General features: G+C 40.8%; 1 protein-coding gene across 1 annotated transcript in view; it reads left to right on the forward strand.

Moving 5' to 3' along the window:
• CAMK1D (calcium/calmodulin dependent protein kinase ID) overlaps positions 1-7062 on the forward strand; it is a 1511583-nt gene extending 1504521 nt beyond the window's left edge. Inside the window, exon 11 of the mRNA XM_078674169.1 lies at positions 6286-7062. Within this exon, the coding sequence (XP_078530295.1) occupies positions 6286-6416 (131 nt within the window). The 3' untranslated portion in view covers positions 6417-7062. The remainder of the gene's footprint in view (positions 1-6285) is intronic.
• The last annotated feature ends 7136 nt before the right edge of the window (positions 7063-14198 follow it).

Raw genomic sequence — 14198 nt, forward strand, 5'->3', positions numbered from 1 at the left:
GAAGAATTTGCTCAGTCCCTTGGGTGCGAGATGATTGAGGATAAGGTCTTTGACACGAAGATCAGTGGAGAGTGAACTAGAGTTCTCCGGGACCCCAATAATACGCACGTTGTTGCGTCATGCACGGCCCTCAAAATCCTCCAATTGACGAGCAAAGAAGTCATTGGCAGTTCTCAGGTTGCGTACTTCTGTTTGCAAGTCAGACATATCCGTCGTGAGGCTGGATGTCTTTAAATCAAGAGACTTAACCTTCTCGTTTGTCTTAGCCAGATCTGTTCTGATTAGATTGACATCAATGGCCACCGTATCCAGTTTCAGGGCCAGGGCTTCATATTGTTGGCCGATCGAGGTCTTGATGCCAGCAATGGCGCCCCTTACGTCCTGTAGCGTTAAGTCCGTCGACATAGCAGGGTCGTCGATCGCCTCATCGCGGTTCTTAGGTGTGCCACCGGGGGATCCTTTAGGAAGTGTGTAGCGGTCCATGACATTCGTCTGGGCTGAGCCTCCTCGAAAGGTGGTCTTGACTTTCCGTTTGTCACCCTCGGGCTTGCCCGCCATGGCGAGCCGAGTGCCCCGAAGGGAAGCGTGAGACCTGGTGCAAATGGCTCCTTAGAGTTCACCCACAAGAACACCAGAGGCAGAGACGAGTCAATACGAGTCCACAGCCGCGCTTTCGCTAGCCCCAAGCCCAATGAACTGGCATGGAAGCCAGTCGCGATCAGCACTCACCCCGATGAGGGGATATGCTAGGCAGGAGAAACAAAACCGAAAGTGGAGTGGGGCTGCGGGCTGAACCCCGTTGGCCGTTGTTGTTGAATTACTGTCCGGGTATAACCACAACTCAAGGCCCAGGCGGCTCCACGGAGAAGGCAACAAAGTACAGGATGGCGTAACTCGGGAACCCGAGGTCCGATTTCGTCTCTGAAAGCAGCTAGTACATCAGCCGGGCTGTGTCCTCAATGATCTTCCTTCAAATCAGGATATTATCCAGGATAGATGCGGGAGGCGGCGAGGGTCTCGGGAGCCCTGTGCTCACGCGGCCATCACGGATGCGCGCGAATCTCCTCCCGTTCAGAGAGATTTAAAACATGTAGACAAATCCAAACAGTTTGTCACACACTCACCTGCTTCCGATGGCGGAGACAATACCGGAGCTCAAATCCCACCCTGGGGCAGCGAGGGGAAGCGGGGTTGGAACAAAACAAGAAAAAGAAAGACTTGCGTCACTGGGTCTGTTCTGCTGCCTTGCGACACTGCATAGGAGGATCTATACTCCCTGGACCTTTTTGTGTTAATGCGGATGCGGTGCGCTAGAAACAACAAGAAGAGATGTTTAATAACAGTTCTCAGCATATAGTGTTTAAACAGTTATGTACAATAATATTAGCACTTACAGGCTACATCAGAAATTATGCTTTAGAGCAGTTACAATTCAAAAGTAAGAATGTCTTAACAAACAATGTTCTGATCAAACTCGAATGTTTAGAATGTGTGCTGAAAGTCTTTCCAAGTTTGTGGTACCAAACTGGTCAGTAAACAATGACGTGGAGATGATTAGTTCTGATGCAAATAAAGGGGCTCATTAGGATCGCGGTTTTCCCGCATCCTCCGGGCCAGCGGAAGCCACCGCCGGCCCGGAGGATGCGGGAAAACCGCTGGGGAGGCACAAAAGACCCACCGCCAAATTAGGATGGCGGTGGGTCTCAAAATCGGTCCGCAGCTTTTCCGCCGCGGTCGCCTTCCGACCGCGGCGGAAAAGCTCTAACATGGCTGGCGGTGTCTATCAGACACCGCCAGCCATATTAGGATGGCGGAAAACAGATGCCTTTCCGTGGCGGATTCTCCGCCGTGGAAAGGCATACGGTGATTTCTTTGGGGGCCCGTTGCGGGCCCCCAGGGTGATTGGGGGGGTGGGGGGTGCCTGCATTTGCGTGCACGAAGCGGCAGGCACCGCGCGTTGCCTGACGCTTTGTGCATGCAAATACTAAGCATGCATATTTAACCTTGCGGTGGGTGCTGCTTCAAGCAGCACCCGCCGCAATGTTAAATATTGAGGATGTGACCGCCAGGCTGGCGGTCACATCCTAATTGCACTGGAGTGACCGCCGCTGCCCCTGCGGACGGTCCCTCCTCCTCCTTCGGGGCTCATTAGGATGGCGGACGGACCTGCGTCCGTCCGCCATCCTAATGAGCCCCGAAGTTCGGAGCCCCCACGAGAAAAGTAGTCTGAGGTGCTAGGACTTTGGAAATGTAGAAACAAATAATGTCCGGTTTTCAAGAATTGGTTTTCACCTTCAAAGAACTCATTCTTGGCTTAATCTCAAAACTTCTCTGTGGATTAGTGCACACTAACCTGAGAATTGAGCTTTTTACCTTGTCTTTAATTCTTCAACTGGAATCCAGAGGAAAACTGGAGCCATTGGTGCAAGGAGCCCAAGTTGAGGTGGAAATGTTAGCGATGAACACAAAGACACTGGAAACGTTGATGTAGTCAGGATCATGGGATCAACATATATCCACTTATTCTTCAATGCAAATTGCTATATATATAATGCATATTTAAATAACGAAGCAAACCACATTCACTGGATGATGTCATCAGTGATATCATCAGTGATGTCACTGACCATGTCATGAATGCTCTAATATGTGACATCATCAGCAGTGGATTGCGGGTGCGCGAAATATAGTTAGTACAACTAACTATATAGGAGCAATTTCAATGGTTTTGTATGAGTAAAATGTCCAGCTAACTATAACACCACTAAAACTTATAGTTTTTTGAGTGAATTTCAAAGGTTTTTTAAAAGCTAATTCCTAACTATATAACTCCTGAAACCTATGGTTTTTTCAGTGAATTTCAAAGGTTTTTTTAAATGCTAATTCCTAACTATATAAGGCCTGAAACCTATGGTTTTTTCAGTGAATTTCAAAGGTTTTTTAAATGCCAATTCCTAACTATATAAGGCCTGAAACCTATGGTTTTTTCAGTGAATTTGCAAGGTTTTTTAAATGCTAATTCCTGACTATATAAGGCCTGAAACCTATGTTTTTTTCAGTGAATTCCAAAGGTTTTTAAAATGCTAATTCCTAACTATATAAGGCCTGAAACCTATGTTTTTTTCAGTGAATTTCAAAGGTTTTTTAAATGCTAATTCTATTAGCGGATAACGTTTAAATATATTAATATCCTAGTGGGACCACCTGAGCAGCCCTAAGGGGTCAGGGTGTTTCTACCCTGCCCCCTTTTTGTGTTTTACACGTTTGTTTTTCTGCTTTCTTGTGCCTAATTCCTAACTATATAAGGCCTGAAACCTATGTTTTTTTCAGTGAATTTAGGTGTGCCATACTTTTGTCATAAGTAAGACTGTTAGCGCTCTAGTTGTTCGTTAGAACACTCTGGGACATTCTGTCATTGGGCTATAGTTGGGCTACATCTGGCTGATATTTGGGCTACATTTGTTTTTTGTTTGTCTCTGGTGGCCATCTTTGGGCTACATTGGGCTACATTGGGCTACATTTGGGCTCTAACATATATATAGCCCAATGTAGCCCAATATATATTTTTTCAAAGTTAATTTTCGTAAAAACCACTGGAGCATATATCTTGAGACATAGCAAAGGCACATCGGGCTACCAGTCCCTACAATTTTGCCAAGTTTGGTGGAAAACCATTCAGCCGTTCGGGCTAAAAGTGAGTCCAACCGCCCTATGGAAATTAACATGGGGAAAACACGTTTTGGGACCCCCCTTTTATCTCCGCCCCCGCTTGACGGATCCCCCCCAAACTTCCAGGGAAGGACCGGAGCGCCGTGAGGCAAAGTTAAGGAAAATTTCAAGAAGATTCCTCAACCGGCGCCAAAGTTATTCCCAATAGAATGTTGTGATTTCCCTATGGAAAACAATCCTAACTATATATACCTAATATATTAACGCTCGTGTTCCACCTCCATGTGAAGCACTCTCGGGTGGGTGCCTGTATGCGGCGGTGGATTCCGCAATTTATTTACGCTCCTTTTCTTTTTCTTTAAAGAAAATCAGCACTAGCTGGGGCGTTTGAAGAGCTTTATTTCTCCAGCAGCAAGCAACAAACGCGTTTCGGCGATCTGCCTTCTTCGGTGTTCAAACAGTGCCAAAGTTATTAGCAACAAAAAATAAATCACCTCCTATAAATATATTATATATCCGCTACCACATCACAAAAGGACTCAATCTTTCAGCCATTCCAGGTACTAACCAAACACTTTTTGGTTAAAATCCCTGCTGGATTTACCTTGGTCTTCACAGCCTGCGCTGTGTAGCGATAATCCTGGCTGCTTACGCACCGCAATGGTAAAGGAGGACTTAACCATTGCAGTTCTAGGAACAGGTGTTGCACTGACTGAGCAGAACGGAATCAAAGGAGGATGTATTGAATTAAACTGTTCTGGATATATTAAGGAACGTTTTTGAGCCATCTGCTCTCATTTCAACTTTTGCTGGCCTGCCACCATACATGGCTATTTACTAGCTACAGAGCAAGGTCACAGGGTCTGTGGATGCCAGCCTGGGAGAGGATCAACTGATATATGTCCTTTATCTTTTTGCAAACAGTAAAGATTTGTGCCTATGAGGTTAATTGTGTGAGATATATTACAAAGAAGCTATATATGCGTTGTAAGAAAGTTTTGTTGCCCTGAAGAAAATGGCTTTGATTAGATATATCCACTGAATCTTGTCTACAAGCAAATTTTGGTGAAAATTTAAAGTATATGAATGCAATTTTATATTGAATTTTATTCAGGAAGATGTTGATGTAGTGTTTTGTCTTTTATGTTTTATGATTTTTTTATGACTATAAATATTAAGTCTAATATATATTTGTATGTCCGTGTATCTATTTTTGCACAGTTACACTTCCATTCAGCTTGTTCCTTGCCTTTTTATCTAACTGGTTTCTTGCTTAGGGAAGATTGTTGTGTTTTTGCATTTGCGACCCTTTCCATTACCTTGTTGAGGGGTCTCCCTCCTTTTGTTTTATGATTTTGAGTTGAGCCTAAAATTGCACCTTGGTCCCGGTCTACCACAGCTGTTGACTTACATTGGGCCCTTTAGCCACTTAAATCCACTTAAAACGTTTTCCGGATAAATCTTTAAAGCTTCTTTTCTCTGCTTCCTCTGGTTTCCATTATTGGATGTTTGTTGTGTTGTTGATATTTTGCTTATTATTCTCTATCTTTATAAATTGGAGTGGGATTTGTATTATGTTTTGTCTTTGATACTTCTGAATACTTCACACATTTTCTGCAATTTAAACCTGTCTTCTCTGTGCCATAGGTACCAGAGATTGAGCTCAGATATAAATGACTTACTTTGACTGGGCCTAGCAGATTAGTGACTTTCTTTACTTTCTTTACTTGTGGTACCATCCACCCCACATAATAATTCACTTTCTTACAGGACACATATTTATGGGAGCATGTTAGGGAATACCTGTTGAACCATTTTCCTTCTAGCTCTCACTTTAATGTAGTATTAAGAGTCAAAGTTGAAACATCCTAATGTTGCTTTTTCTTGTGAAGGAGATAATGAATGTTTTAACCTCTTCGGTGCTCATGACGAGCCCAGCTCGTCATGATTCACAATGGAGCTGTGCTCATGACGAGCTGGGCTCGTCATAACGGCTCCGCGCCGCCCACGTGCGATTGATTCCCCGCCTGTGCGGGCGAATTAATCAGTGGGCGGGGTCGTGGCGAGACCAGCTCGTCATGAGCACATATCCACTGTGACTCATGACGAGCTGGTCTCGTCACGAGCACCGCGGCGCCGCGCTCCCCCCGATCCCCCTCAGGGAAGGGGTTAAAGGCAATAAAACTCAGACACACCACAGCATTTCATCACAGACTTCAAATGAAAGCATATATATCTTGTACAGAAAGTTAGCAGATGCCTAATCAATACTTGACATTCTTGAAAATAAAATCTGTTTTGGGGTATTTATTCTGCCATTGATCCTGAATTATCACAAAATATTAGCTAGTAAGGATGTATTCCATAAAACAGTTTTTTTTTACAAAATGAGTGGAAAGATTCATATGTGTACTGTATTCCTTTTTTATTTTTCCAGTAAAGAGTTTCAAATAAACAAAGGGCATATGAAAATTCCCTAAGAGAAATGCAATTTGCCTTGCTATGAAAAAGTCTACTTGGACTGACAAAGGTTTCTTTGTCTGAGCAGAAATGATCCACCAGTATCTTGTAGGAAAAATAAAACCTAAAACAAGGCTTATGTCTATTCTTTCTTAGGTCTAGCCTCTTCCACTCCCTGCAGTTTCCTGTCATCTGTGTCGTCTTCTTCATCTGGCATTTCTCCGGTAGGAGCAGAACGGAGACCACGACCAACCACAGTAACAACAGTGCTGACCGGCAGCAAGTGACCAACTGAGAGGGCGATGGAAGGAGCTCAGCGACTCATCCTCAAGGGAACACTACACCCCGCTTTGCGCGCTCAAGAAAGGACTAGAAGAAAGAAGATTTTTTTTATGGCCATATTTTATATGCAATTCTGAGATGTTTCCTTTATTAAGAACTGCAAATGACGCCAGCGTCATACAAGAAAGAAAGGATTTTACTTTATCTGCTGCTCTGTACAAGAGCCTAGGGGCGTTCAATGACTGGACAATTAACCTTTTATTTTCCAAATGGGTTACTCTATTTCGCTGTGGGTTCTGTATGTTGTTGTATGTTTTGTTATTTGGGGTCTTAACTGGATTATTTAACTACTGGTCAATTTTGACGTTTTTATTTTCATGTTTGTTAAAGAAATGACTCCCTTTCGTAATTATATCCATCGGGGCTTTTTTTGATTTCTGAGATGGAGCTTTCTTCTGTGAGTAGAAATTTACAATGAAATAATTTTCTCTTTAAGGAACATACTTTTTGTACTACTACTACTACTGTATATTGTAAAATATGACGGCAAAATATTTCCCACCGTATAGTTCAGCTACTGTAATACATAAATAATTAAAAATGTGCCGCATACACCACAAAATAAATGAAGTGGCCAACTAGGAGCAACAAGGAATTGCGGCAAACATGTAATTTATCTGAATGTGCACAGCCCAGAAACATGGAAGTATATGATGCACATGTACATCGGGGGGGGGCTCAGGTTTTTCAATTAGCATACAGAAAAGGTGCTCATGTGCTGTGCTTTGTCCAGTCACTGAATGAGGACTATGAATGCACACAGAAAAGAAGCTGGTAATGTTCTGTGAAAATAGAAGTTCACTCTAGCAGCATGTAGTCGATTGCTCAGATTCAGGCGACATTGGTCCTACACAAAGGCGTGTAAGGTGAAGTTAAAAAGTAGTGATAACTTTGCATTGAGCAGGCTTTTTTGCCCCAAAATTAAAAGTGCTAGAATTTTTTATTAACATTTTCCTGGTCCTTTCATTGAACACACCTAATGCATACTATTAAGAGGGTCATTTCAGTTGGTTGTCTGTCAGTTTAAAGCAATTCTCTTGAATGGTATGTTCAGTGGATCTTTCCTCTCCAACCTTTGCATGTGCTTCAGTCACATTTGCAAATTTCGCAGTGGTATAATGTATTTGCTGCTGAGATCATTGTGAAACCTCAAGTTCACAAAGTTTCTTTCCTTGTGAGGTAACCGTAATGAATACCATTCAGTTGAGTAATTAACACTTATTGTCAGGTGCCAAGAGACAATTGAGCTTGTGCTGTGTGCTATGCCAGTAGTCAAAATTATCTTGAAAAGACCCACATTGCACTACAAGCAGTATAGTTCTGAAAATCAGAAGCAAAGAAAGTGTGGTACAAAATAGACCCTTTGTTGAAGCATGCATCTTTTTATTCATTGGAAGAGCCGCTCATACTTTTTCTTTTCTCATACTTTATGGTTTATTTGGGGTCCTTAGAGGTTATGATCTGGACTCAGACACTGCGTTTGATGCCGTCATTCACTCATCATGCAAGCAATGCTTTCTACCCTCAGGCTTTTACTTATCAAAGAGTCCCACTTGGATTGCGGCAGAATACCCATTCGAAGATGTAGATTTACCATGATTCTACATCAAACTGTGTTCAATTCTTACGTATTTGCTGTCACTGTTGACCGTGTGAGCACGGTGTTTTCCTTTAAGGGAGCCAATGGAATAAATAGATCAAAAGTGACAAAAAACGAATCATGATAATCATGAAGGTAACTTTGTTTTCAAATCATTTTTGATGTTTAGAGGATTTTTCTGTGGTTGGCTTGTAACAACAAGGCAGTTTTCAAGTTTAAATAATGATCTCATTGATTGCACACAGCTGACTACACTAACACTAAAGGACGGATTCCTATGTTGCAATAGAAAAAACAAGCATTGGCAATGCCAATAGGTCAGGCTTTAACGGAATGTTGGATGGTAATTTGAAGCATTACAAGTAAGTGGCATGGGAATGGATATGTATTTATGTGTTAGCAAAGAACTGTAAAATAGTATCAGTGTAGGTTAAAAGGTCAGGGGACAGTTCCGCTCTTAAGTCAGACCTAAAAATCACGTCTGTGCTGCTGCCAGAGACAACATAATTTATTTAGTTAACTAAGGCAACTTAATAGTATAGTCATGTGTGTGCCCCTGAAAGCTGAAGCCTAGGCAGCTGGATAAAGAAACAAAATGACCACAGCTGTGTGGAGGACAATCACTTTTTTTGTGGAAGCTTCTGCCCATTCAAAACATGCACTACTGGCTCCCAACATGAGGGCAGGGCCAAAGCCCCCCTCTAGTGATACTCACATAATTGTCTGGGGACACCTGCCCTGTCAACCCAGAACATAAAAAGTACTTTTCAGTCTCCGGGTTCATAACTGGATTTTATTTTATTTCAGTCACCTTATTACTACACAGTATATTCAGGAAAGAGGAAAAAACAAGCAGCAAAGGTAGCGTACAGAAATGAGAGAGGAAACTGATGAGTACCACTAATGACAATAAAAACTCTGCAACAAATTTGACAAGTTTATTTAGGTGCATTGGGCAGAAGAGACTTTCACACAAATAATCAGTTACACATAACTACATCTTTGTGTCAAAGGAAAAGAAATCATGTAAAGAATAAAATAGAGGAATAAAAACTCTTTAGTGTAAATAGGCAAGCATCTAATACAGTTGGATTTTAGGCGACATTGGCGAACAGTTGCTTTCACTGTGCTTGCTTCTTTGGTTTCTATTGTGTCTGCACTAAATGCTTTGTCTCTTTTGTCCAGCACCTTCCCAGTAATTGAACATTCCATCTCTTTTCTTGTTGTTGCATCTGACATGTCGCAAAGCAAATACGACCTCTTTACTTCATCTGCTTCTAGGTGTACTTTGACTATTGCTAGAGACAGTCTCTTCCCTGAGGTCTTCTCATTCAGTGGCATGTTAAGGGTGAAGAGAAGCAAATCTTCCTTCATGACTAAAGGCACTCAAGTCCTTGGGGGCGACATCATTTTTGTTCAGGTGTGTTCACAGCAGGAGGGCTGCGCATACAGTGAGGTGTTAAATATCCCGATTTGGCCTGATGTGTGGACATTTTCTAAAGCTTTCATTTAGTTTCTTGTTGGGGTTAACCTGATTTTTTCATTATTTGTACTTTTCTAATTCTCAGGTTTGACTTTAGAGTTTTATTACCAGGCTAAGGAGTGGCATTTCCTTTCTCTAGACTGCGGTATATGTGGAAGCTGGAATCATGTTAAAATGCTCCTTCCATGCTTTGTCGACTAGTTGGCTTTTGGCTGGTGGCCAACATTCCAGTCTATATTTGATAGGTGCTATGCAATATGTGTGTGATGGAACTGCAACATAAGCTTCCAGTGCAATGGTAGCAAAGCATGCTGGCTGCATGGGTAGTGCCTACCAGAATTTCCTTTCACAAGGTCCAATTTGGCACACATTTGTCAATGCCCCCAAACTCTGCTCTGTAGGCTATTGGGCTTCCCACCTCTGCTTCTACCTCTTTGTGGATTAGCTGGCAAAATCAGTTTCTGTCTGAAGAAGCGAGTTTTAGGATGGTGTTTATTTAAGCCTCAGATTTTCGTGTGTCCTTTTGATGTATGCTTCCAACTTCTTGTTGGTAGGTAGTGTTATAGCCAGGGACGGAAGTAACTGACCATTTTGTGTTTTGGGCCCCATTGTTGATTTTTGTTTTAACGACCATTGGCTTTGCCTTCTGACTGTTAATTTTCAGGCCATTTGTCTCACAGTTCTTCTCTGTGACTGTCAAATGTGCTTGCAGGCCGTTTGTGGTGTAATGGACTCATCAGCATAGAGTAGTGTAGTCACCTGAAAACCCTCAAAGGCAAGCACATCTTTGTAGGCTTGCATGTCCACATTATAGGTGCCATTCATTTTGAGGCTGACTGCAAACTGTGAACAAGCAGCCTTGCTTTACTCCACCACATGATAAAAACTGTCTGCTAAGCATTCCTTTTCTGATTTAGCCTTATTTATGAGATTGTTCCTGAGTACAACTTCCTTATCTGGGAAAGGAGAGTTTGATCTACACCCACATTTGCCAATTTGCTACATGGTCTGTCCTTATGTATCAGGTCTAAAATGTAGAAGAGCCATGCATAGGGACATTTTTTGACATACTGTATTTGAATACTATGTATAAAAAAAACCCGAAGACCTGGTTGGTAGAGAGCTATTGTCTGAATCTGCCTTTGATTTGGTTTCGTAGGTTTTGATCTTCCATCCTCTGTTTCACAGCAATTAGGACTAGTTTATTATATAACTTCCAGTCTATATTAAGGAGGAGGATGGGTGTGTACGAGTTAGGATAATTTTGTGTCTCTTTTTCTATAGGATCCTGGTTATTCTGTTGAGCCATGCCATGTTATACCGGTCTACTCTTCAGCCATCACAGGGACAGTCCCAGTGAGGTTATGCTTTGATATTTTTAAGCTTAGTATGTAGTTGGTCATCAAGAAATGAGGATTGATATTTTAGCTTGAGATTCCTAGGTGTAACAACACAAACTTTGGTCTTACTGACTATGAAGTCATTGTTGGTCTACTGTGGAACATGTACATGTATCTTAGATCTCACCATTCACATTTCTATACATATGCATGACATATTAATTTGCAAAATCGAAACTCATTACGTTTTAATTGACACTCAAGTAAGTACTGAACAATAGTAGACATGACAGATCTGTTGATCATTGTTTTCTTATAAGCTTTTATCCCATCTCCATGTAACCGCAGTGCCATTTCCATATCAAAGTGTTTGTCATTAAAGTCAGACATCCACAGTTCACTTGCACTTTAATAAACCTAATCCTCATGTACCAGGCAGTGAAATCTATAGAACTAATCTATTTTATGATATTCACAAACCAATACCCATTGCCACATAATGTAATTAAAAGCAGTCACACTTGCATACATGGATATAAATATATATATATATATATATATATATATATATACATATATATATATATATATATATATATGTATATATGTATATATATATATATACATACATACATACATATATATATATATATATATATATATATATATATATATATATATATATATATATATATATATATATAGTAGTAAGATTTTTACTGGTGTTAAGAAAAAACTAAGAAATTCAATGAAAAAGCACTACTGTTTATAAACAACCTCTGAAATCACATATGAAGGCCATCTACCTCCCATGCCTCAAGGTCATTGGGCAGCAGACCGACAGCGAATTCTGGATTGCTAGGAATTGGAGTAAATAATAAAGTAGCATTCCAGAATTTCTTAACCACTCTATCTCAACATGACAAAGTAGTTTAAGTCGAATTCAAAAGTAGGAATGTTTGTGTTTGCCTCTTCTCTAGAGGCTCTATACATTTATGTAATAATACGTTTACAGTTGTCCCCTAAAGCCTAGTTGAATGCTCACTTCAGCTGAATAGATGACACATATCTGTCAAAGTGTAGTAACGACAACTTCCACATCAACATAAATCTGTTCAGAGTTTCCACGGATATTTTTAGGATTTCCTTTACCACACCCTTATGGAATAGAATAGTATTTGATCCCCTCTTTCGTTGGATATTCTGACGCCAATAAATAAAACACATGCTTTGGAAGGTAGTTTGTGTTAACACTTATTGTGTCTATTCAGGATGTGTCTACCTTACCTAAACTCTCCAGTCAGTTTTTTCTAATAATTCTCTGAGATAGTCCTGACGTTATGTTTTAAAAGTGAGCTTCCAGTCTTTGTGATATAAACTATTTAATTCATATAGCCTTCCATTCGCACCCAAATGCTTTTTTACAGATAGGAAATTGTTGATGATGTCTCAGGGACGGTATGACTGTTTTGTGGAATTCACTTAAAAGTCTGAGGGGGGATTTATGAATTTATTGCACAACGTGCAGAACAATAAAAGTCACTGCATTGTGTTATGTTATGAGGAGAGAGCATGGCTCACTTACCCTGCATTAGTGCTCTTTCAGGCAGCCTAACACCATATACTGGTTTGCACTTTGGTGCGCCATGATGTAAACTTGTGTGCAAGATATCTAGCATATGTTTTGTACTGGAAGAGTGCTCTTCCAGCACAAATTAGTATGCTTAGACATACTTTGAAACTTTTCTCACATTGTATGTGTGCTGTACATGTATGAAAAGTCAGGAGATATAAAAACATTTCTCACTCATAAGCGCCTGCCTCAAGGAGGGATTCTTGGTGGCACAAAGCCCTGTCTACTGTTGTTAGTAGCTAGGGCTTTGGATCAAAAAACATTGGATGGTAGTTTGGGAACAACCCTTTACCATCTATGGGAAGCCTCCTTGACGTAAAGTAACTTAACTGAACGCAAAACAGAGCAAAGGTCTTATTCATGACCTTTAGAGCCATAAAATAAATATTTTATCAACCTATTGCCTCAGTGTGCTGTACGTTCTGTGACTTTACACTGGTGCAAAGTGTTCCTAAGAGTGCCCCTTCGACTTTATTGCAAGTCTCTAACTCTTGTCTGAGTTCTTTTTGGAAGTGCCTTGTTTTATGATCCTCTGGATGGGTGTAATTCACTAGCGATAACAGTTTACTCTCTCCTCTATCAATGGTAGTCTCATTATTTTGTAGTTCTGTCTAAACCTTGGCATCAGTGGTTCCATGGTGGCAGTGGATACACGTGGTAACAGGGTCTTGTCTTGTGCTCCTGGGGAGGAAAACTGTTGTAAAAATTGAATTATTAAATGCCAATGCTGGTGGCGTTTCCAAAGTGCTAGAATACGTTTAATCTCATCAGGCCCTATTAAAGACAGGGGCTCACATACATCTCAAAGAGTGATGGATGAATCTGCTGCTCTGCTAGGTTGTTCCAACCAAAATGCTGAATATCTGCATGGAAATTCTCCACTAAAACAGAATTGAATTTTGTTCTGTAATATGCCACCCTGATACAATATGGGAGCATCACAAGACCTGTCCATGTGCACTAATCACATATTTACATGGCTGAAGTGGAAGCACAATGATGACATTTTGGATATGTTTAAAATGTCAATTTTCTGTGTTCCAGTCATGTGATACACCAAATAAATTGATCATCAGTTTTAAACCATAGTAATCTTCCCCATTCTGCTGCAACTTTACTGGATTCTTGTTCACATTGATGTGTGAATCAATGTATACTGTCTACTTCAGCAGCACTTCCATGCGTCCGTTCTAAGAAATTTTCTGGAATAAAATATTTTAGAAAACACTTGTGTATTCGTACTGAAGGCCTGAGAGAATTTGTCACCTCAGTAATTCAGAGCTAGTTACGGTCACAAACTCTAAAATGTGTCACTGACAGTTTCAAGAAATCATTGAAAGCTCCTTGTTTGAGCTGATCTGTTTTGATGGCAACAGCTAGCATTAAAGCAATGCTTCCTAAAACGTTAATGATCGAAATCATGAATGAAGCGGTACACCTATTTCCACTCGGAATCCTTTCACTGCATGATCAGGAATTTATAATCCTGCCTGTCTAATTCAGGACAGCAGTTTTTGTTCTGTGCACAAGGTTGCTCTTGTGACTTCGGAAATGTGGGTTTTATGGTGGCATTTTTGAGATTACAAATTTAGATCTAGGAGCAGTTTCATAGAAATTCCTGTTTGCACCCACATGTTCACATTGGTGAACATCTACTAATCCATATTCTTG

This window comes from Lissotriton helveticus, chromosome 1_1 (genome assembly GCF_964261635.1).
Source record: "Lissotriton helveticus chromosome 1_1, aLisHel1.1, whole genome shotgun sequence".
NCBI lineage: Eukaryota > Metazoa > Chordata > Amphibia > Caudata > Salamandridae > Lissotriton > Lissotriton helveticus.